Source organism: Mus caroli, unplaced genomic scaffold (genome assembly GCF_978045245.1).
Source record: "Mus caroli unplaced genomic scaffold, Mus_caroli_1 scaffold_14, whole genome shotgun sequence".
Classification (NCBI taxonomy): domain Eukaryota; kingdom Metazoa; phylum Chordata; class Mammalia; order Rodentia; family Muridae; genus Mus; species Mus caroli.
The window spans coordinates 106,807,565-106,832,592 of NW_028227269.1; the positions used below are offsets into that span (position 1 = coordinate 106,807,565).

At 45.0% G+C, this 25,028-nt stretch overlaps 1 protein-coding gene across 1 annotated transcript; it reads left to right on the forward strand.

The window, feature by feature from the left end:
* On the forward strand, positions 1-24,740 carry Yy1 (YY1 transcription factor). The gene is made up of 5 exons (XM_021178883.3): positions 1-761; positions 11,163-11,325; positions 17,583-17,643; positions 19,268-19,426; positions 20,096-24,740. The coding sequence occupies exons 1-5, from the start codon at positions 83-85 to the stop codon at positions 20,276-20,278; spliced, it is 1,245 nt and encodes a 414-aa protein (XP_021034542.1). The 5' UTR covers positions 1-82; the 3' UTR covers positions 20,279-24,740.
* Positions 24,741-25,028: the final 288 nt, after the last annotated feature.

The window sequence follows — 25,028 nt, forward strand, 5'->3', positions numbered from 1 at the left end:
TCCTCGCCCGCCCGCCCTCCCTCCCGCAGCCCAGGAGCCGAGGCCGCCTGCCGCGGCGGCCGTGGCGGCGGAGCCCTCAGCCATGGCCTCGGGCGACACCCTCTACATCGCCACGGACGGCTCGGAGATGCCGGCCGAGATCGTGGAGCTGCATGAGATCGAGGTGGAGACCATCCCGGTGGAGACCATCGAGACCACGGTGGTGGGCGAGGAGGAGGAGGAGGAGGACGACGACGAGGACGGTGGTGGCGGCGACCACGGCGGCGGCGGGGGCGGCCACGGGCACGCCGGCCACCACCATCACCACCACCACCACCACCACCACCACCCGCCCATGATCGCGCTGCAGCCGCTGGTGACGGACGACCCGACCCAAGTGCACCACCACCAGGAGGTGATCCTGGTGCAGACGCGCGAGGAGGTGGTCGGCGGGGACGACTCGGACGGGCTGCGCGCCGAGGACGGCTTCGAGGACCAGATCCTCATCCCGGTGCCCGCGCCGGCCGGCGGCGACGACGACTACATAGAGCAGACGCTGGTCACCGTGGCGGCGGCCGGCAAGAGCGGCGGCGGGGCCTCGTCAGGCGGCGGCCGCGTGAAGAAGGGCGGCGGCAAGAAGAGCGGCAAGAAGAGTTACCTGGGCGGCGGGGCCGGCGCGGCGGGCGGCGGCGGCGCCGACCCGGGGAATAAGAAGTGGGAGCAGAAGCAGGTGCAGATCAAGACCCTGGAGGGCGAGTTCTCGGTCACCATGTGGTCCTCGGGTGAGTGCCGGCGGCGCGCCGCCGCTCGGGATGTTTTTGTTTTGAAGGGAAGCCATGTTTTATGTGTGTGATGGGCGCCGCCATCTTCTCCGCCCGGGCAAGTATGGCGGCCCCAAAAGATGGCGGGGGCGGCGGGCCGCGAAGATGGCGGCGCGGGGGAGGGGCGGCGCCCGGCTAGGCCGCAATGGCGTAGTTTGTGCGAGCGGAAGCGGGCTGGGGCGGCGGGCGGGGAGGGAGGGGCCAGCGCCCCTCCACGCCCGAGCCAACGGACGTGCAGCGGGGCCGGTTGAGGGCGCCGCCCCGCGCCGGACCACCCGCCGGGCGTTGACAGGGCCGTGGCGCAGGGCGGACGCGCGCCGCTCCCCCGCCGTCCCCGGGGGCTGTCGGGGCCCCGCCCCGCTCGGCTCCGCTCGGCCCCCTCGGACGCGTAGCGTCTCCCCGAAGTCCTTCCCGGAGCGGGCGGCGCAGAGCCCCGCCGCAGCTGCCCCGCGGTCACGCTGGCCCAGGCCGTCGCCGCTGCGGGGCGGGACTTGGGTGGCACGTAGGGCGCTCGTGTGCGGGTTCGGCGGCCGTTGGAACCTGTCACCCGCGCTGCCAACGCGCTCCTCGCCTGATCGACCTAGAACGGGAGTTAGGGGAATGAAGAGCCAGAGCCGTTCAATGGCCTTTACGCGTTGTGAATTTTGTTAAGTGGTGGGCCCTATGCAGACAGACTGGGCTAGTTTACACAGCTTAGGACATTTGCCAACAAACTAATAAAAATCGCTTAGTTATCAGTATCTGTGGTCTTGTTTTCCCCACGAAAAGAATCAAAAAAGTGGATAATTTGTTTTACTGGTTTAATATGCCTTTTAGCGAAAGTCAGGAAGCCTGTGTAGGGCACCGAAGAGTTCCTTCCCCGCATGAGTCAAGTCAGGTAGAGCCCTGGAAAGGCTGTTGACTGTTCACTTTATCCTAGTACTATGTCACCAAGCTAGTCAGCTTTATTGTTAAGAAACTACTAGACAGAAGAATCTCACCATACCTAGTTCATGTAGCCCTAGTGATGATTAAATTTGATGGATTTGAAAGCGTAACTTGAGCCTTGATGTGTAGTTTATTAAAATGTTAAAATTTGGGGAAATGAGTGAAAGATGAAAAGCTAATCTATGGTAGTATCCAAGTGACAGTAAGCTTGATGGGTCTGTGGTGCAGAAGAGGGAGAGCGTCCTATAGAAAGAAGTGCTCAGGGCACTGTTCCTCGCTGAATGAATCCCTGGTTATTATCTGCACGGTAGGTTATCAGGAGCTGTATGCAACGTCACAAGCCAGTACCTAAAAGTTATCCAGTGCCTTCAACACATTTTTTTGGTTGCTAACAGTAGTTTGCATGCTGAGGTCTTTAAAAGCTTTTTTTTTTTTTTTTTTTTTTTTTTCACTTTTAATAAGAGTGAAATAAGGAAAGCAGGTTTTGAGCTTTGGATGAATTTACCACATTTGGAGTACCGAGTACATTAACTATATAAAAAACTTACGTTATAAAATAGCTTGCTTCAGATGTTTAACATTAGAGCTTACCAAGTTGTTAGTTTGCTTTTCTAGACAGAAAAACACTTGGTTGTGTGGTATTGATGAATCGTGTATGTTTAGTTCAGGGGAGAAAGTGAAGGGCCTGGCTAAGGTGGATTAATTGACAATTCAGTTGGCATTTAGCCATTACTTGTGTGACTGGCTGCTTGCTTACAAGGGCATATAGAGCAGCTTGGGGGCATTTTGGTAGCTATTTCTTCAAACCCTTAATTGTCTAGTGTGTTACTGAGTAGTCTGCAAAAATGGTGCTTATCAATATTTGATGTCAAGAGCAAGGGATGGCCTATTTCCTCAGAAATGTCTTGTGGTAAATGATCCATCTTCCTTGCCTTTGTAGCTTGCACTTATTACCAAAAAGAAGCTAAGTGGTGTGTGGTCAACTAACTATGTGTGTCTCAAGTTCAGATTCTGCAAATAATTTAATCTTCAGAACTAAATTAAGACTGCAGTAAGTGAAGAAATATAAACAGATTAGCTAAGTTAAATGTAAATGCGTCTTATATGTTGCTGTGGGAGGAATAGACTTCACTTGATCCCAGGCTTGAGTTGCAACTCCACAGTGTATAGAAGTTTATTAAATTAGTGCATTAGATTAATTAAACTAGGATGCCACAGATTTACATAAGCCCCAAACTTAGCAGTTCTTACAAAGATAGTACATGTGGGGTAGTCTTTTGTTGTTGTTTTTCCAGACAGGGTTTTCCTATGTTCCTGACTGTCCTGGAACTCAAGCTACAGACCAGGCTGGCCTGAAGAGCTCAGCCTGTCTCTGTTTCTTGAGTACAAAATAAAAAATAGGAGACAGCACAGCCCAGCAACAATGTTGAGTCATCTTAAGACACTAGTTATTTGTACCTCTAGGAGGTTTGTTGTTGTTAGCACATTTTAGTAGAAATTTGTGGAAACCAGATACTTGGGTTTTGCTTTTGTGCTTGTTGTCCTCTGAACTGTGACAGCATTTTGTGTTGGGGGGTCATAGTTTGAATGAAACAGTAGCAAAGTACTGTAACCATTATAGACTTAGAAGCCTGCTCCTTTTTCCCCTTCTTGTTTTTCATAGTTGGTAGTTTATGAGATGCTGCAATGATGGTATGTGACAAGATTTCTCCTGGGGAGATGCAACAGACAAGTTTACTCACCTCAGATAGGGAACCCACAACAGATTAAAATATGCTTAGCCACCAAAGTTCAACCTGGTGAACCAATGAGTTTTATTGGGTTACTTTTAGGCCTATAAGTTAGGGGTCACTTACCGGAGCAGAAATGACTCAAAGACATTCGTTACCAAAGCCCACCTAGCACAGGTGAGGCTCACAGGCTGGAACCCAGAAGCATAGTGCCCAGCCTGCAGGCAACTGAACAGATTGGAGAGTTCCCTTTCCAGGTGCCTCAGTTGGTATAAACCTCTTCCAGGATGATAGTCTGGTCTCAAAGTCTTTGTAGCGCAGCTTCCTTCTGCTGAAGTCTCAGTGTTTACTGTTTATTCTGGTAAGGAGGAACCTAGAGGGTCTGATCAGTTTCAGGTACTTCCTGAATCTATTCTGAGTTATTTTCCTGCTTAAGGAGTTTCATGCCAGATGGGACATTACAATCTCTTAAGAAACTTACACAACAAATGGTTATCAGTTCTGTTTTGGTTTGTTTGCTTTTTGAGACCTTATCTTTCCATGTAGGTCTTGAACTCACTTATATAGACTGGGCTGGTCTCAAACTCACAGAGATCCACCAGCTCCTGGCTCTCCCAGTGCTGGGATTAAAGGGGTGTGCCACCACAACCTGCCACTTTGTTTTGTTTTTGGAGGTAAGGGTCTAACATTGTGTCCCAAATTGGGATTATAATCATAAATCACTATCTTGGCGTCACAGACCTATGAGCAGTCACTTCTCAGTCCTCCTCTCCCGCTAGTCTCTATCCCAGACACTATGCAAAGAGAATCAGAACATATTTGCCCTTTTGTATCTGGATTAGCATGTTAATCCATTTTTTTTTTTTTTTGTGGCTGAATGATAATCCATAATATAATGACTTTTGGATAAAATTAAAGCCTAAACATTTCAATACTTAACAATTTGCCAGTGTTTTGAATATTTGTAGTTATTTTCAAATTGATGTTTAGGTTTTCCCTTCATTATTGACAGAGCTGTATTTCTTGGAAATAGTTATCAGAATCATATGAGTGAATTAATTTTTATATAACTAATAATAAAGGAAATCACATACCATAAGCATCCAGCTTTGAGAGAAACTTAGGTGGCTTTAATTATCTCCTGTTAAACCTGATGTGTGGTCAATTGAGTAAAAACATGTGACACTAGAAAAAAGTTGAAATAAAACCACATTGTTACATTTTTCCTTATTCTATACATTCAGAAAAACTCAAGGCTTGTCAGTGATGGCCATTTTCAGTTCTGTGGTAATCTCATTTACTGTCTGTAATCATAAGGTAGATGGACCACAGTCATAAATTTCCATGGAACCAAATCCTCAAATTCTCCAAAGCAATCCTGTCAGCTACATGCCCTATATAAGCAACCTCAGTCTTAGACCCCAGTTCTGGTCTGGTCCCTGGGAGCCCCAGCCTGCTAAGCTCAGTGACCTTTGACTGTCCTTAATTGCTACTGACAACTGCTCTCTTCTGCCAACAGAAAAAAAGTCGCTTTTAGGAAAGGTTAAGGTTCCTTTCCTATCGACTACCAAGCATTTTAAGCTTTTGAAAAAATTGATAAAAAAGAGACTTGGGTGGTCAGTGGTTGAGGGCACTGGTTACTTTTCAGGAGAACCAGGTTTGATTGTCAGCACCGAATGGTGACTCAAAACTGTTGTAATGGGATCTAATACCTTCTGGCCTTTGGGTACCAAGCATGCATGTGGTGCATATATGCAGGCAAAAACAGACCCATTTAAAAAGTGGGGAAAGACCTACACTGGGCACTCGGGGGGTTGCTTACAATGGCATTTCTGCATGTTTTGAAGTTTGCCTAGGCAGTCCGTCCCTGAAAACTGAAAAACTGAAGACATAACGGGGTCATTAGCAGGACAGTTAATGCAGAGAGGATCTCCTAAGATTTCCTTCATTCTTTTGTTTAACCCCTCCTTTTTTTTTTCTTTTTTTTTTTTTGGTTTTTTGAGACAGGGTTTCTCTGTATAGCCCTGGCTGTCCTGGAACTCCCTCTGTAGACCAGGCTGGCCTTGAACTCAGAGATCTGCCTGCCTCTGCCTTCCAAGCGCCGGGATTAAAGGTGTGCGCCACCACACCCGGTTTAACCCCTCCTCTTGTTCAGATGACTCTATTCTTGCTCCTGCTTTAAGAATAATTGAAATAGGAAGAGTTAAAAAAAAAGTAGAACCTTTATAGTTTTATCAGAAAAATACTTTACAGTTCTTCTCTCTCTCTCTCTCTCTCTCTCTCTCTCTCTCTCTCTCTCTGTGTGTGTGTGTGTGTGTGGTGCTATGTACGAGGGCTTGGAGAGGTCAAATAAGGATGTCCTGTTTCTTCTCACCCCTCCCCCAGCTTTGAATTTAACATGGGAGCTGAACTCTAAACTTGAGTCCATCAGTCTTACTTACCAAACCATCTCCTCAGTCCCCCCTCCCTGCATGCCCCCTCCCTGCATGCCCCCTACCCCTCCCCGTCTCTGTCCCTTCCCTTCCCTCCCAGATGAGCAGTACTTGTGAGATAGGAAGCTCAGGCTGGTCTCATATTCAGGTAGTATTCCTTTGTCAGCTTTCTGGGTGCTGTTTCCTACACACATCATCCAAAACTACTTTTAAAATTGAATACCTAAAACAGGATTTGGGTATTAAAAACATTAGTTTTATTAAGTTACTAGGAAATGGTAGGGAGATCTTAAGTGTGGTTTCTAATGTGGGCAAGTTGTTCCTGACTAGGGAACACTGCCATTTCTGTGTGTGTGTGTGTGTGTGTGTGTGTGTGTGTGTGTGTGTGTGTGTGTGTCAGTGCTGTAGATGATGTCTCTTGATCAAAATGAGACCACAATGGCCAGAGATAGGAGGATGCTTGCATGAGTAGGTGAATATGTAAATGGAGAAAATAGAAGCAGAATCATTGGAGTCAACTCTGTAATGAGCTTCCTTCCTGGCAGTGAAGATGAAAATGGAAATTACACTGTCCTGACTTGATACCAAGATGAAAAAAACTAAGAAAGTGGGCTTTGGGTAGCATTATGACAGGAGGATCACGTGCATGTGGAGTTCAGAGGGCAGCTTTTAGAAGTTGGTTCTTTCTACCATGTCAGTTCCAGGGATCCAACTCAAGTTGTTGGCCTTGGAAACAAGTGTCTTCCTTTTAATACTGAGCCATCTCTCTGGGCCCCAAGAAGCCTGTCTTTTTTAAGAAGGAAAAAAAAAATTTTTGAGAAACCCATATTCGTGTCTTGCTGTATATAATAAGCCTTTTTCTAAGCATTTCTTTTACTTTCTCCTCTAAATCTGTTTTAAGTCAATAAGAAACTTTTATCAACCCCTAATTTTGTTTCAAAAGGAAAGAAAAATGGGGTTTGAGAAGATAGATGTAGCAGTTAACACTGGGTGCTCTTGCAGAAGACGTGGGTTCAATTCCTAGTACTAATAGATCTGTAACTTTTAACCCAAGTTCCAGAGATCTGTTGCTCTCTTCTGGTCCCAAGGGCATTGTATATGCATGTACAGGCACTCACACTGACAACATAAAATGAAAGTAAATATTTAAGAAGAATGAGTGGTGCCCCACGCAGGTTATAGCCAAGGAGTCAGTTGCTTGTCAAGTATGAGCTCAGGCCTTGGGTTTGACCCCAGTACGCAAAAGGAAAAGTGTGTCTGGCTGTCTTACATGAAGGGGAGTCCTCAATATAGTCATGTCTATAGTCTTCACGTTGTGTTAGGGCAGACCAGATGGCTTTGGGCAGAAGGTACTTTCTGCCTCATGATGCAAGCCTGGTAAGCTGTGTTCAGTTCACTGAAGGTTGAAGGTAAGGGTTGACTCCGCAGAGTTACTCTCCTCTGACTTCCATTCCAGTGTCGTGGCACTCTTCTCCCAGGACAAACACGTGTATACAAATTACAAAGGGAAACCTTGTTTCTGCCAGATTGTTGTCATTGGATCTTGGATCTGCCAGTGATGTCTAAAAAGTGTAAAACGTGAAATATTCTCTAGTTGAAGTTTTCTGATTTCCCATCTTTTGTTTGTTTGTTTGTTTGTTTTTTAGTTTTTCAAGACAGGGTTTCTCTGGCTGTCCTGGAACTTGCTCTGCAGACAATGCTAGCCTTGAACTGAGATATCCTCCTGCCTCTGCGTAGGATCAAAGGTGTCAGCTACCGGGCCCTGCTCTTCCATCTTCTTGATAGGCTTGCTATGACTGTTGAGCTCAGCATTCTTTAGAATCATTAAGCCTGGTGGAGAATACCTCGTTTCATTAGGTTGGTGACTGACGTTCTTCTGCTTCAGCGGTACAAACTGAAGGGAAGATTTAGATGCTGTGTAATACAACAATTTGAGAGTGAGGCTGCATGTGAGTGAAAGTTTTACCTTTGAAATTGAACTTGAAGGTTTGGTGGTTGTGGTGGAGGTTGTTCTGGGATGGAACTAAGGGTTCCTTCCATATGTTAAATCTTCAGCTTAAAATCTTTATGTGAATATGTTGTGCTGTGCTGAAAAATATCACCAAATATACCTGGGTATTAATTCCTGGGATCTTATTGTTGCTTTATTTATACCTCTTATTAAGGTTCTTGAGAGGCAGGGAGAGGATCTTGGATTATCTAGATGGGCCCTAAATATAATCACACCAGTGTCCTTGTAATCACTTGAAGGAGTCAGGGAGAAGAGCCTCAGACAGGAGGTGATTAGAAAGCAAGACGTTATGAATTGTGATTGTGTAGGGGTCATGAGCCAAGGAATGTGGCAGCCCCTTATCCCCAACCCCCAGCCTCAAGAGGGAAAATCCTCATAGTGACTATAACTGATCTCCAGGACTATAAGCCACCATTGGAGGAGTCTACTGGGTATGCACATTTGACTGCAGATGCGTGTCAGATCTGTTACACGGTGCAAAATGTGCTCATCCCCAAAGTCTGAGGCCCTAATCAGGAGGGAGGGAAAGAGAAGCCAGAATGTGCTGAGCATAGTGGCACACACCTTTAATCCCAGCAGCACTTGGGGGCAGAGGCAGAGGGATCTTGGTGTGTTCAAGGGCAACCTGGTCCACTGAGTTCCAAGACAGCCAGAGCTACATAGTGAAACTCTTGTCTCTCCCTCCCAAAAATATTGTGTTTTCAACTCCCATCACATTCCAGATAGAATGATTAGCATTTTAACATGCTACTAATCTTATAAAGTAGGTTCTTATTTTTTAATGGGTGAAGAAACAAAAAGCTATGAGTGGTGGATGTATTGTGAGAATCAAAGGCCTTGGGAAATAGGTTTCATTGTAGGTGTTGGAGGAGAAATGATCATGAGAAGAGGCAGGGAGAGGAAAGTTTATTACATGCCCTATATCAGGCACCAAAAAACTGTGAGAAAACCTGTTTGGTTGGTACACATTGGGTAGAGGAAACTCCCTTTTGACTGGTAGACCTTGAGAGCTCTCAGCCTTTTGGTATAATGTTTTTAATGAGGACTTAGTAACTAGAGGTTGTTTTCTGTCCCTTGGTTTACTTTTCATCAGACTGGAAAGGTCATCCTTGGTAGGGGGGTTGAGGACTAGTCTACATAGCTTTCTGATTTTGGGGTAGTATCATGTACAGGGAGTGTGGAATGTGGATGAATGGCTCAGCCTCCCCCTCCCAGATGCTGTTGGCTAGACTTGGTTTCTTCCACAGCTGTATCTTGGGCTGCTTAGCTCTGCTCTGGTAGTTCTGGGTCATCTGCATCTGGCCATAATGTTGGTGTAGAAATACAGGATGGGCAGTTTTAGCCTGTCATTCTCAACAAGGCACTCTTGCCACTGCATTCCTTTTCAGTCAGTGTCTTAGGTTCTTAGCCTTTCCAAATAGGCTGTGGTCTATTACCCTGTCAAATCTGGTCCCATGCCAACTTTGTCTGAAAAAGGAGACTCAAGCAATGAACCACTAATAGGCATGCCCAACCTTCAGCCTGAGGATTTTATTTATATATATATATATATATATATATATATATCCTAATATTGCAGTGAACTGGCCTAACACATTTGTAGATGTTAGTGTCAAGAGATTGGACATGTCCCCTTAATCTAGTGCATTAATTTTTAAACCAGCATTAGTTCATTTACTTCCTGAACATAATTTGCTTTGGTTTGTGTACGCTATCACCTGTTGTCGTTTGCAGAAATCAACATTGTATTTGACATTCAAAGTAGATCAGCTTACATTTTTTTGTACTTTTGTTTTCAGTATTATGAGATTAGAAGACTGTAATAATAGCCAATGCAAAAGGTTGTATGTGATGTGTGTGTGTCCCTGTAACCAATCCTAACTTTAAGGTGGGGACTGAATATAGAGCAGGCCAGCATGGACCACATAATAAGAGTCTGATGGGGGTGGGGGTGGGGGTGGTACAGGACAGAACAAGGGGCTGGAGAGATGGCAGCTTAGCAGTTAGGAGCACTTGCTCTGGCAGAGAACCCAGCTTTGGTTCACAGCATAAGATGTAGTACAGGTGATACAGGCCATGCACCCCTGCTATAGGCTTCCACTGTGTCTTTCACCCTTCTTAACTGTTTGATCTCCTTTGCAAATTTTTGTTTTTCCATTGTTGGAATTAGGGGGTGGCTCTAGGACCCTTCTCCATTTTCAGTGGGTGTGTTCTTTGTTTCTGTGGCTATAAATGAAGTCTGTGTGCCAATGACTGGCACTATTCTCTCCAGTGTAGATTCCTTTTTATTCCCTGTCCTTGCTTCTGGCAGCCGGCATGGACATCTCAAAGCAAAGAGAAGCTAGATTTCTTCCCCCTACCCCCTTCTCATCATCTCTTCCCCACTTGGCTAACTCAGCAAGTGACACCACCATCCTCCAAGAACTGTATCTGCTTAACAAACTATGGTTTAGTCCTCTAAAGGAAATCTTCAGTTTTGTAAGGATCTTCTGGAAATTTATTCATTTGGTACTAAATCATATTTCTCAGAAATCATTACCTTTGCAAGTAGAAAATTTATCACTTTAATCCTCTTTTCTCTGAATAAAATCTTATCATGTAGATCAAGTGTCTGAAGGGCCAGGCAATGACAGTTTTTGTGGGTTTATGCTCTGTTAGAGCCAATCAGATCCACCTGACCTTGCATCAGAAAAGTAGCCATACAGGACCCCTGAGGAAGTGGAAAGGATTGTTTAAAAACAAAACAAAAAAACTTCTGTTTATAGTAGTGGGGCACTTTTTAAAAAAGATTCTTAGTTTTTGCATGCAGGTATCAGCTGGGTCCAAAAGAGGGCATCTGAGAGGCGTTTGGTTTTTGTGTCTCCTTTGCTTTCCTTTTGGAGTGACTTAACTTGTAGTGATTGCTTGACTTGGAAGAAGAATGCTCTTATTTCTTTCATGTACTGGTTTGTGAAATGGGTAAAAGGCAAACTGAGAGAAGCCTGTTAGACAGGGGTAAACCTGGAGAATGTATGACAGTACACTCAGAGAGAGCTAGCTGCTTCTGCTAGGCTAACTGACCACTAATGTGAAGGAAGGTCTGCTGCTCTTGACTTAGAAGGTTTGGGTGACTTAGGAGTTCGAAAAGATTGAGGACACACAGTAAATGGTTGAGAATTAAAAATAGGAGCCATAAATAGTTACTTATGAGGATTCCACTGAAAAGCTTTTATTTTACTCAATGTGTTTATATAGTTAAGATGATCAATCTCATGTGTTTCAGATGAAAAAAAAGATATTGACCATGAAACAGTGGTTGAAGAGCAGATCATTGGAGAGAACTCACCTCCTGATTATTCTGAATATATGACAGGCAAGAAACTCCCTCCTGGAGGGATACCTGGCATTGACCTCTCAGACCCTAAGCAACTGGCAGAATTTGCCAGGTAAGTTGCAAGAACCTTTCTTTCTAGTCTAGGAAGTGCCTGAATCTTTCCAGCTGTATTTTGTTGTTCCCACGTGACAGTGGTGGTTTATATTCTTTCTCTAGGGACACCTCTGAAAACCAAAGCAAACGGTTTTGGTAATAGCTGTGCTATTGATGTGTGAAGGGCGGCATTTTAGATGTTTGCATACTGAGATGAGGCAGATGCTCTCTGGTTCTACAGCTGGTGTTGCCTGGGAGTGTCACATCGCCTTTGTATCTCTTTGTTACAATGTGTCCAGGTTTAATCTGGATGCTTTAACCACAGAAGGAATTTTCAGCAGTTCATGATTTGGTATGATGAGTGTAGTAGCTCCTGGTGCCAAGCTGACTGGTGGGACTTCTGTGGCCTCCCAGGCTGAGATCTGTTCTGAGCAGTCAATATCTGTATTTATTGATACTTGTATTTGTTTTGCCTGAAATAGGCTGGGGTCCAATAGAAGTCTCTGCTGTTTATATTAGTTTTTAGTGTCGTGGTCATTTTTTATGAGGACGTGGTGGGGGTAGGAGGTGTACAAAATGTAACATTTTAAATAAGATGGAATTGCTAATAGTGTAGCATCTTCCTTGCCTGAGGTTGAGCAGAGCCATTTGTTTCATTTGTCATAGCTTAGCAACAGTGTGTCTGTTAATAACACTGTTCTCCAGATTTTGTTATATTCCAGTTATATTTCAGGTACAATTATATGAATGATGTATTAAACACCCCCTCCCCCCAAAAAAAGCTACAAACAGAGATTAAATTTGTAATGTACCTACCAATTTGGCAGGAGGTATGTTTTGGGGGCATACTGAATCAAATCCCTAAAGTTAACCAGCTCTTCCTTGCTGTTTAGAATTGGATAAGGACACAGAGATGGGTGGTGACGTCTGCAGTATGTTGTAGACATGTTGGTGGCTGATGTGCGCCTTGATGAGCCTAGAGTTTTAAGACAGTCTCACTGTAGCCCACTATGGCCTTGATCTCAGAATCTTGCCTCAACCTCCCAAGTCCAGGGAGTATAGGTGTGTAACTCTATACCTGGCTTGAACGTACTGTTTTGATAAATAAGAAACAGGCTTCCGTGTTTTAGGGCGTGCACACCAGAGCAGAATGGCTCAACAGAAAATACAAATGATGTACAATTATGCTGGGAATTGGGGTGCTTAAGGAAAATGAATGCTGGCTAAAGATGTGTGGACTTTTTGTGGAGAGCAGCAGCTGAGACGTGAGTAGGGAGGAAGAGTTTTGTGAGTTGGAGAGGATGACTTTCTAGCAGAATCCAAGATGGCTCGATCCCTTTGTGTACGGGAGAAAGCGTCAAAGAGAAGGCTCAAGCTAGAAGAGTAGGGTAGATAGAGTAGACATTAGAGATGACAAGAGGTAAAGAATGTTTTCTGTGTGTCTGGTTAAGGAAGACAAAAGGCCACCAATATCCACCTGATTACATCATAAACTCATATAGACTTGATGTTTTTAGGAAGAAGTTAGAGGGAAGTCATGCTAAAATGAAGATCTTACAGGAGTTCTAAGATGGGAAGTTTTGGGGAAACCCTTGTGTTTGGGGAGTAAGAGGAAGCAGAGAAGGCAGAAGAGAATCATTTGAAGTCGAGACTTGGGGAGGTGAGGCGGCCTGGCTGCCGATGAAGAACCTTCTGAAAGACCAACCAGGAGAGCGGAAAAAAAGCATCTCTGTTACACATTGCAGCACTGGTGCAGTGGCAGATAGAGGACTGGAAAGACTAAAGAGAGAGGGAAGCTACAGGTTGTGAGCAGGACAACTCAGATGTGATGGCTCTTGGCATTGTTTTGACTCCCTGCCCCGGTGATATCTCAGAGCACCAAGGATAAAGAAACCAGGGAGAAGGCCACTTACAGAGAATGATGTCATGAATGCCATGGCCACGGCAAGTGATGAGAAGACAGTGCAGCAATGTTTGAAGAGGAACATTCACTGTGACAAGTCTTTTTGGAGCCCAGAGCCTTGTACATGTTTGGCAGTGCTGCTGAACTGGAGCCCAGCCCACATGGTCTTTACTTTTACTCTCATTCTATGTTAGAATTGGGTGTTGTCTTGCTCAGTTTGCTAGAGTGTAAAAATAGGGAAGTGTGGCACCGAGGTGTTGAGGATTAGACTCCAGTCCCATGTAGAATTAGATCCCTTAAAGATCATATTGACCTACATGGACTCTATTGGTGGTAGAGAGAAATGCCAGAACCTGTATGCCCCGCTATTTTCAAATCTCTATATTGTGAGTCTGTATTGTCTTGGAGTGGGGTCTTCCAGGGGCCTTTGTCTGGGATTCCCACAATAGAATATCAAGTAGAGGCACCATGTTTCACGGTTGTGGATCAGACCATATGATCTCCACCAGTTATGGCAAAGCTCATTCAGGCCTGACTCTGTCCTGTGATTGGAGGGCAACGCTTGGGCCCTGAGGTCTTAGCTTATGCCTGAGAGTTCATGTTTCTCTCTGTTCTACCCTTGGCAGTATGGGTGTGCTGGCCTAGACTTGAAGACAAGAATGTCTTAGACTGCCACCCTCTGTTTAGACTGCTTAACATAGACATAAGTTTAAAAAGAAAAAAAAATGTAATGAATTTTATTTGGAAGTTCTGTCTTTAAAGCTGGAGGGTCGGATTGCTTGGTTTTCAGAAGTGCTTGTCTTGTATGCAGGAAACCCTAGGCTTACATGTAAGTCGAGTGTTGTGTGTCTTTATCCAGTAGTGCTCAGGAGAGGTACATAGTCAACCTTAGCTGCATAGTGTGTTTGAAGCTGGACCTGGGATACATGAGTGCTGTCTCAAAAATAATAATAATAATTAATGATAATGTCAGGTGGTGGTGGCTCATGCCAGTAATTCCAGCTGTCAGGGGACAGAGGTTCCCTGTGAGTTTGAGACCAGCCTGGTCTTCCGAGGGGTTTCCAGGATAGCTAGACACAGTGAAACCCTGTCTTGACCTGACACCACCCTTGAAAACAAGGGTTCTGAGTTTTGAGGTGGGACCACAGAGGGGAGGTGGGGGGATTTTACCGAGTTGTCTGTTTTTGAAAAACGTGTTCAGAGACTAGGGCCTGGTGAGTAATTTATGTCTCCTAATTTTAGCTAGGCAGTTCTTTATTGTATATTTCCTTAAAGCTGGACTGTGATATCCTGTAGGCTGCTGGGTGTGTAAGTGAACAACTACCTGTAATTCCAGCACTTGAGAGGCTGAGGCAGAAGGATTGTCAGTTCAAGGCCACCCTGGGCTCCATAATGAGACCTTGATGCTGGCAGATGCTAGCTGAGTGATAATGGACTGTCTTAGCAGCTGAGGTCCTACATCCTGGTTCTAAGTTTATTATACTGGGGAGACTTGTACTTCCTAGCTTACTGCTAGAAGACTCATTCTTTGCCTGTGAGACGTTAGCACATGGACATGTGTTAGGGCTCTGCTAAAACGGTGTTGGGAAGTTGCTGCAGATGTGACTTGTGGAGTTCAGTCTTTGTGGTGGTGTTCCTTCCACATGTGACAGGATGAGTTTGAGGTAATGTCAGTTTACAAGCAGCATGTCTTTCAACATGCCCTCTAGTTTAATAAAACTGAGTAGCAAGTAGAGTAAAAAGCTGTTGAGGGTGGCTTTATGCTTGTCTTTTCCTTTCAGTATCTTAGGGGTGTTTTTTTTTTGGTTGAAAGATAATTTAGAATATCAGAACCTTACGGGTTGTTAAGCATAAATAATACAATGTTAAAGAATGAGTTCAGTTTACTGAGTGTGGTAGGTAGTTGGTACTTACAGTTCTTCCTTATCATGCCAGAGGCTGAGCCACAAGGTTGTCAGGCTCGTGGCCAATCTGGGATACTTGGTTTGGACCCTCTCTCAAAGATCAAAGAAGAAAAGGATGAGTTTCATTTCTAACCATGTGACCAGTGATGGTAGTAACTCATTGCTCAGGGGTCTGGTGTGCTGTCTTGGACTCCTTGCAGCTCCGATAAAGGAAGGGTTGTGCCTGCTTACAGAGTAAGAAACCGAGGCTGAGAAGTTAGTGATTTGCTCAAGGTCATAAAGATAGTAGAAGCCAACTCAAAGTCATATATCCATCCTGTCATTTGTCCTCATCGTGTCTGGGTCTGTAAAGTATCCCAGTCAATGAAAGAAACTCAAGCAGTGTTTCTTGATGCTGGGGTGGGGTGGGAATGACCCCTTCATTTTTCTTTTGCGTAGCTTCTGAGAGAAGAGCCAATCTTGTTATGGACAATTATATCTTCCATTGATGAAGTCTTAGGTTTGCCCAAATGCATGGTAAATTTTCATTCTAAAATTAATACTGAATATTAGCACACAGTTTTTAAAATGATATTGGGAGTGGCCACATATATCTGTCACCAGCACTTAGCATGTGGAAATAAGATCACAATTTCAGGGCTAGTCTGGGGTATATGGTAAGAACCTATTTCAAAGACATCCTATTAAGACTCGAAAGAAAGCTGAGCAGTGATGGCATATGCTTTTAATCCCAGCACTCATGAGGCAGAGAGAGACCGGAGGCTCTCTGAGTGCCAGGGCAGCCTGGTCTACAGAGCAAGTTCCAGGATGGCCAGGGCAATGTCACACAGAAACCCTGTCTTGGGGAGGGGCGAAAAAGACTTGAAAGAAATAGAAGCATTCATGAATTGCTGCTGATTCATGCTGATCTGGCCTCTAGGTGGTGCAGTAGCACCAGTTGCCTCCTGCTACTCTGAACTGAACCCCAAACTTCAAGCTCGCTGACATGTAAGAGACTAGTACGAATTGTAAGTGGAGACAGGCTTTTGAGACCAACAAAGGCTAGTTAAAAGCCTGTGAACAGCAGACACTTAAGTAATGCTTGCTAACTGGAATACTAGTAATCTAAAGTGTGTCTGCAGGGTTGGAATTGGGAAGAGATTGGTCATCAGGCATTGTAGAAGTTCTCTCTGTTTAGGCATGGGAGGTTGCTAGCTTGGCAGTGTAAGGAGCATCCAGATACTCTGTCCTGGGTTTGGGTGGAAAGAGTAACCTACTGAGAGATGTTACAAGTCATTGTTGGCACATTGTTGCTAAGAGGGACCATTGGCTTAGTTACAGTTTAGATAGCAAGCTTCATGCAAGAGTGTGAGGCAGTCCAACTAGGGCTACAAAAATGTTTTTGAAATTTAAATCATAGTTTTCTGGAGCACAGTTTTCTTGCTCCTTGATCATACGCAAGTTTGTAAGGAATGCTAGGAGAGAAATCTTTCAGAAAGACCAAGGTTGCTGGAGGAAGTAGAAGATAGACTGGTTCTCAGTTGACAAGCTTCAACTAGAAATAAAACTAGCTGTGGTGGCAAAACCCTGTCTCAAAAACAAAGTAAAATGAAACATCCTATAAAAACTGTCATCTCCCTCCAACCACCAAAACACTAGCAGGAGATGCCTTTCGCTCAGTGTCAGTGTACCTGTTTAATCCCAGCACTTGGGAAGTGGAGGCCCCTGATCTCTTTGAGTTCAAGGACAGCCTGGTTGAAAGAGGGGGTTTCAAGGCAGCCAGGGCTACAGAGAGAAACCCTGTCTTGAAAAAAACAAACAAGGCAATTTTACCTGTCCATCAGCCAGTAGTAGTAGCCAGTGCACGTTTGTGGTTTCCTTTGAGAGTTGTTATTACATGGGTATAAATGATTCTGTATAAAAGTATTATGTGTACTTCCAAGATTATTATTTTCCAAAGATGGTTTGTGTCTGTATGATGTGGGCCCATTTTGTATGTGTGTGGTTGTTTGTTACTGTGTTTTTTAAAGATGTTGTGTATTTTTGAGCAGCTGATTTTGGGTAACTTGCCATGCCTTACCCCAACAAAATAATTAATGTGCAGTTGTCAGGGCTGATGATCTTTGTGGGGTTGTTAGTTTTTATTTAACAAGGGTAAGTGGGACGAGGAGGTGTTTGAGTCACATATGATAATGGTGCTGGTGGTGCGGTTCCAAGCCACACCAGCTTTGCCAGAGGCAGCGAGTGAGGCAGGCTTTCCAAGCACCAGCACTTTTACTTAGAAGCTAGAAGAGAGCTTGCAGTTGAGCAGTCTGGGCAGCTTGGTCCTTTCTCCTTTGTAGAAGGGGAACACCAGGAGCTTAGTGTTGGTGCAAGGGAAAACCTTAGGGACGATTTGATTTATGCTTACTGAGTGTGACCCACTCCTACAAATCTGTCTCTTTCTCTCTCTCTCTCTTTCTCTCTCTCTCTCTTTTTTTTTTCAATAAGAATGAAGCCAAGAAAAATTAAAGAAGACGATGCTCCAAGAACAATAGCTTGCCCTCATAAAGTAAGTAATGCAGGGGAGTGTGGTTAGACCTCTGCTCAGGCTGCAGACAGGGTGTGTATAAGGAGTGTGCCCTCTGAGTTCCACTTTTGTTACTGAAACAAAGTAAGCAATTAGGGCTTTGGGGTTATAAACACAGGAGCCTTCATTTTGTTTGTTAGTAAAGGACACTTAAGATATGTTAAATGGGGCTGCTATAGGGGCCAGTGTTGTTATTCCTGTATATTGACTGTACTGTGTTAGGACTATTTCTTTTTGGACCATTAACAAATGAAGTCTATCTTAAGACCTTGGGTTGTACTTAACCCACAAGTCTTTATGAGACTCTAAGCTTATAACTGAAACTTGGAAATTACTTTGGATGTTGTTAGAATAGACTAAATAAAGACGTGGTAATCTCCCTCAGTTTGTTTTTGCTCTGTTAGTTGCACTACTAGAAGGGTGCATAACTGTTTTCAAATGCAGCTGGGTTAAAGTAAAAAGGGGGGCTCAAAAGTGCTTTGAGGAGCTGAGGGTGGTGGCCAGCGTTCAGATCGAACAGGGAAAATGTGGATGCTGAGAAACAAGGCAGAAGAAACCAAGAATGGAATAAAGAATTTCCAAAAATAGCACTTGCAGATTAAATATACTTGATATAAAGGCTATGCACCCCAGTCTCTGTGCTGCTTGTAGATGCTTATCGTGTGGAGGTGTGGAATGCATGTGGTGTTATCTAAGCCACAATTAGGACGCATTTGAAAACTGTTATGCCATGCGTGCCGGGGTCTCTGTGCTGCTCTGTGTAAATGGGAACTGAAGTTAGAGGTCAAGGTGGAAAACTGGCTTTCCCCTCCCTCCCTTTTGCCTGTGAAGCTGTCTAGTGGTGACCTGTGCTGTCCTTCTGTCATGCTGTCTCACCATTTCCCCACTCACTCCATCATGGGCAACAACTGCAGAAGAAATTGTTGAGGACATGCTGCTCTCGGGCACCACACATCCATCTGCCTCCCCCGCACTGGTATCGCTTTGCCTGCCTCTTCCTTTTCCTGGTGTCTCACCAAATAAATTTCTTCTGTAGTTGCCATTCCTTGGAGACCCTCTTGCTTCTTTCTCTGTCAAGAAGGGGAAAGAGGCAAAGAGAGAAGAGGGAACAGTAGGCGATGGAGAATGACAGCCCATTGTTGCAGCACAGAATACGGGGCCCACCAAAGGTAGTGGTGGACTACCGTCATTTTAACTCCGTTTATTTCTCAGTGCTTCTGTTACTTCATCTGGGGGCTGTAGCTGGGTGAGGCGGCTGTGGTGTAGCTGGAAGCCGGGATGCTGGGTTCTACTCCTAGCTTGGCTGGCTACTACTAGTAGTGTGACCTTGGGCAAGTCTACTTCAGTACATCTCTAAGCCTCAGTTTCCTCATCTGTAAAGCACGGGTTTGCAATACAAAATAAGAATAAGGCCTTCTTCTCAGCTGTCTGATTTTTTAATTTTTTTATTTATGTCTTAAATAGCTTAATGTTCTGTAATGCTAAGTAAAGTTAAAGGGGGTGCTGGGGAGGTTGTTTTGCTCTAAACATCAGTAAAGGCTGTGCAGTGATTGAGTCCTTTCTCCGTTTGCATTGTGAACCACTAAGCTTCTCTCTCTGTTTTAAGGGCTGCACAAAGATGTTCAGGGATAACTCTGCTATGAGGAAGCACCTGCACACCCACGGTCCCAGAGTCCACGTCTGTGCAGAGTGTGGCAAAGCGTTCGTTGAGAGCTCAAAGCTAAAACGACACCAGCTGGTTCATACTGGAGAGAAGCCCTTTCAGGTAGAGCCAGTACCTGTTCCCCAAACTGAAAGCTAGGGTGCTGGGCAGGGTGGTGATATCAAGTACCATGGGGCGCCCGTGGGGGTATCTTATTCCCACTCCTTCCGTAGCTCTCTGAAGGTCTGCTCGGGTTCCTGGTTACTGCATGTGACTGCAGGGGTTACATATCTGTCGGGAGGAACTCCACACTAAATTCCTAGCGTGTTTACAGAGACTCAAAGGTTGTATGTTTGGTAGTGAGTAATGTGTTAAATTACTGATAGAGTGCTCATAAGCACTGTTGGCTACATCTCCAGGGGACACTTGGTGCTGCTTATAGAAAAATCAAGTGAGTCTGTGACAGTTCTTTGTGACAGTTGGCATCACTAAATATCTTAAATCATCTGTATTTATTCTACTTTCTGGAGTTTCTCTGAAAATACTCAAAACCTTAAATTTGCACTCAGTACAACCCTTTCTGCTTTTGTAAGAGCTAACCATGTGTTCATAGTGTCAGAGATCCCTGTGTGTCAATTCTAAGTTACGCTCAGAAGGGTCTCCAGAGGAGGAAGGAGACTCACTCACTCCAGTATAGTTTAGGTGGTTTTCCTTCCAAGCAGTGAGCCATTGACCGCCCCTGATTCTGGTCCTGTTTGCCAAGTGGGTTGATGTCTGGTTTTTCCTTGACAGTGCACATTCGAAGGCTGCGGGAAGCGCTTTTCACTGGACTTCAATTTGCGCACACATGTGCGAATCCATACCGGAGACAGGCCCTATGTGTGCCCCTTCGACGGTTGTAATAAGAAGTTTGCTCAGTCAACTAACCTGAAATCTCACATCTTAACACACGCTAAAGCCAAAAACAACCAGTGAAAAGAAGAGAGAAGACCTTCTCGACCCTGGGAAGCCTCTTCAGGAGTGTGATTGGGAATAAATATGCCTCTCCTTTGTATATTATTTCTAGGAAGAATTTTAAAAATGAATCCTACACACTTAAGGGACATGTTTTGATAAAGTAGTAAAAATTTAAAAAATACTTTAATAAGATGACATTGCTAAGATGCTATATCTTGCTCTGTAATCTCGTTTCAAAAACAAGGTGTTTTTGTAAAGTGTGGTCCCAACAGGAGGACAATTCATGAACTTCGCATCAAAAGACAATTCTTTATACAACAGTGCTAAAAATGGGACTTCTTTTCACATTCTTATAAATATGAAGCTCACCTGTTGCTTACAATTTTTTTAATTTTGTATTTTCCAAGTGTGCATATTGTACACTTTTTGGGGATATGCTTAGTAATGCTGTGTGATTTTTCTGGAGGTTGATAACTTTGCTTGCGGTAGATTTTCTTTAAAAGAATGGGCAGTTACATGCATACTTCAAAAGTATTTTCCTGTACAAAAAAAAGTTATATAGGTTTTGTTTGCTATCTTAATTTTGGTTGTATTCTTTGATGTTAACACATTTTGTATAATTGTATCGTATAGCTGTATTGAATCATGTAGAATCAAATATTAGATGTGATTTAATAGTGTTAATCAATTTAAACCCATTTTAGTCACTTTTTTTTTCCCCAAAAAATACTGCCAGATGCTGATGTTCAGTGTAATTTCTTTGCCTGTTCAGTTACAGAAAGTGGTGCTCAGTTGTAGAATGTATTGTACCTTTTAACATCTGATGTGTACATCCGTGTAACAGAAAGGGCAACAATAAAATAGCGATCCTAAAGAAAGATTACGGCAGAAAGAGATCTGTAAGCACAGCCTTATTTTCTTCTGTTGTCCAGAATACTTATAATTCTTGAGCCTCCCAGAAATTGGAAGCAAATAAAGCAACTCGAGTTTCCTTTATTTTGCACTCAGTGACAGTGACTGTGATGAGGTCTGTGCATGGACACTTAGCATTTCCTACGTGCCCTGAATCCCGAGAGCAGGCAGGAGGCACCCCGAGCTAGGGAACTACCTCAGAGTACACAGACGACCCATGGCTGGCAGGATTGCCCTTGATATCTTGGTGCGTGTGGGAGTGAGACGTTTGCATGGGCCTGATGCTTTCTGGAGGGAAGGCACCGACTGGCAGTGGGTGCGCCAAGGGAGGATGGGCCTGCCTTCTTTCTCATCATCACTCAAGCTGCCTTCAATGGCAGTGGCTCCTTGGGTTGTCCAACAGGAAATCTCAGTGCAGTCCTTATTAGATGCTATCAGATGTAGCAATTGAGTGCCAGTAGCTGTTTGCTTGTAGACACAATTAAGTGCAGAGCGGCAAGGCGATTAGATTATTAGGAAGTTGTACTCAGTGAGTACTTGACTTGTCATGTGTGACTCTTCAATGTATAATTTTTGAACTTTTACTTACCTAGGGTCAAATACCAGACTTGTTAACTATTTTATAAACTGCCGTGATACATCAAAATCTCATTTATTCAAAATGCAAACCTAACTGTCTGTCTTTCTGTGCTGAATGCTTGACTACAAGGTAAAATGACAAACAAGTACCAGGTTCAGTCACAAAGAGGCCGGGAGAGCAGCCGGTCGAACGCTTAGCCCAATTTCTTATGGCCTCACCAGGAGGATTGGTGACCTGGAAACAGTGGCCCCGTGGCTCTGGAATTTTGAAGTGCCTTCTGAACCATACATGGAAGTTGTAACTTGGGACATTTGTTTTATTCGTCCAGAATCTGATCCAGTGAGCAGTTGATGGGACTGAGCTCAACAGCAGACCCAGCTGTGTGCTGGAGGGCAGGCTTTGCTGTGCCTGGCAGTCAGGAGGGGGTAAGACTAAAGGGGCCCCATCAGAGCCAAGTACCCATGTGTCTCCCCCAGGCCTTCGCTCCCTGCCATCAGGTTAAGCTTTCCCAAATGCCCTGCAGTCGCAGGCCAGAGCCACGTTGCCCTCCCTCACCCAATATTGTGCTACCTTCAAGCCTGGCCCTGGCACCTCAAGACCCTTGCCCAAGGCTCCACAGCAGAGCAGAACTGTGCTGTGGAAAGGCCTGCCAGCCACCCTGAAAGTCAGGCCCATGTATAGAGCGAGGCCTCATCCATCCTCTGTGCCTTGATTCCTTGGGAGATGCCCTTGGCCATCTCTTCTGTCCCTTTCTGTCTTGAGTGGAGCAGTGATCATCATCTTCACCCTTTCTGTGTTGGCATTGTCTTCTCAGTGTGCAGTTAACTTCTGTTGGGAGTTCAAAGACAGCGTGGTGTGTGGGTCCTCACTTAGGACAGCAATGTAGGGACCTGACATGTCAGTGGCCAGAAGAAAGCTGCTTCTCATTGGCTTTGGCTTAAACCCATTTTGCTTGTTAGAATTTATAGTTTTGTTATAGATGTAATTTACTAATTTGAAATGATGTTCTAACAGTGAGTCCCTTGTCTAGACACTTAATCTGATTTGTAAGTAATACTGATAGACATATTTTCTTACATCTGAGCAGAAATAAATGCATGTTTTTAGCAAATGTAATGTAAAAACTCCAGAGGATAAGTTTACACCCAATAAGATATTATTTTCTATTTTTAAATTTGATATTTGCCCCTCTTTGGTAGTGGGGTTGGGGGCATAGTATCTATACAGAGCTGTCGCTCCAGAGTGACATTTATTTCCCGCAGAGATGCTGAGCTCACGCTGTGCTGGGCCTTTGCGATGTGTGTACTTTGCCCAGACGAGGAGCTGAGGAAAACCAAGACTTTTCCCCCTTCCCCCATTTGGCTTCCACACACAGGTTCTTCTGAATGCTGCTTGGTTTGCTAAGTTGGTGGGCATGTAAGACCTGTGCAAAGACGGCCCATGTTTCTAGGCAGTTTTAGCTTGTGTCTTCACATAGATGAGCGCCAACTGTCTTGTCGGTGAAGTGTGTGGTGCTCCAGGGATATGGTGCTGGCATGGCTTAGCACCCACCCCACCTTTCCACTCAGCAGGACTCACCTGTGGTACAGCCCTCAAATCACTGACTAGAGTGTATGGCCATGGCCCAGGAAGTCTTGCCCCCTAAGTTTACCCACTCCCCACAATAGACAGGGACCCGACTACTGCTTCCTTTCCTCTGTGCTCCGAATTGACATGATTTAGCCAGTCTGCCGTGGTTTCTTATTCTCTTGACTTCTAGCCTACTTGAGGATCAGAACAGAGATGGGCAGAGTTGCCAGTAGATAGATGCCATCCGTGACTGACTACTCAGAGGCACTGCCCTAGCAGCCCTACTGGCTGCAGAAGCTAGCTCCTTTTCTAGCACAGACTGTTTGAATCTCTGGCCATAAGAGGCCCCATCTGACTTTGCAGCCCTTTGTTAGTGTGACCTCTTCTAGAGCCCAGGCCCAGGACCTGGCAGATACACTCTAGCTGAGGACAGGAGCTCAGAACTCCAAAGCAGATGTGCTTGCTTGCAACACTTCACTCTGGTCAGAACAAAAGCTACTCCATGCTTCAAATCACGTGCCAGCAGCATTGACCAGGTAGGTTAGGTCTCCAAAGCATCGAGCTTTCCCCACAGCTGGTTAACTTCTCTCAGGGTAAGCTCAGGTGCCTCGCGATGGCTTAATACAGGCCCTTCAGGTGAGTAAGTCGTACTGAGCAGGAGAGGGAAGCTGTGTGGCTAAGAGGCTACCCGGCATCTTTGGGCATAGTTGATCAGTACGGTGCCAGGAAGGTCATCCCCCAGCTGGGACAGTATGTAGACTTCATAGGAAAGGGTGGGTGGCAGATGTGAGCAGCTGTCACTCAGTCCCTTATAAAAACGCTTAAGGCATTGGAATTGAGTGTCACAGGCGGGGTGCACCTTCCAAGGTGTGCCTAGCCAGCACTCTGGAGACCATCAAGGGGGGCTAGTGGGCATCACTGTGCTCCGCATTTCAGAGTGGCAGATTTGATGACTAAAGACACTCGGGCACCCTGAGGAACAGCACTGGGGATGTGCAGCTGTGCTGGTTGGCCTGCCTCCCTGCCCGGAGCCACGTGGTGTCTGCATCCATAGCATGAGGGAGGTACCAGAGCCACCTCTTCTTTATAATGCCAGCAACTGTTAAAACCCTTGATGTCTACAAATGGCAAGAAAAGTTGTGTTTTCATTTTCTGGGAACTCCCAAAGGCCCCGGCTCAAGGACTCTTTGCATTGTGTGTCATGTACATCTCTTAAGTGTTCTTTGCTGTTCTGGAATTGTCCTTGGTTTTTCCTTAGCTCATAGATCATAGACACAGAAATATTATAGTATTTACAGCATCCGCATCAAGCATCAGATGGCTTCGCATCCAGAAAAACATAACTCAGTTTGAAGCACCAAGCATGTGTAACATGGCTCTATACAATACAATAAAAAGCGCTAATGTTAAGCTCTTTAATGCCTGTGTTCTTGTTTGTTCTCACTGGCTGGGTCATTCCACCTTAAGCCTGGAGGTGAGCTACCCAACCTGGGCTGAGGGCTCCTGGATTCCCAGGGAAGACACCTTTGCTGCCTTCTCACCCAGGAATGGTGTGCCTGGGACCCATGTCACAAGTCCGAGAAAGGTTCTACTCCTCAGCCAGGAGGGGTTGTGGTAAGAGCCCCATCTGTTCTCTAGGAAGCACAGCTAAGTGCTTACCATGCGGCTGGGCTTATGATCCCCTGTGCTGGCCTCCGGAAGCTCTGG

Bases quoted from the DNA above. Each gene is read 5' to 3' on its own strand.
- Yy1 (XM_021178883.3), top strand. From the start codon at position 83: ATGGCCTCGGGCGACACCCTCTACATCGCCACGGACGGCTCGGAGATG. The intron at 11,326-17,582 runs GTAAGTTGCAAG...TTTTTCAATAAG, and splicing joins CAACTGGCAGAATTTGCCAG to AATGAAGCCAAGAAAAATTA. The intron at 19,427-20,095 runs GTAGAGCCAGTA...TTTCCTTGACAG, and splicing joins CTGGAGAGAAGCCCTTTCAG to TGCACATTCGAAGGCTGCGG.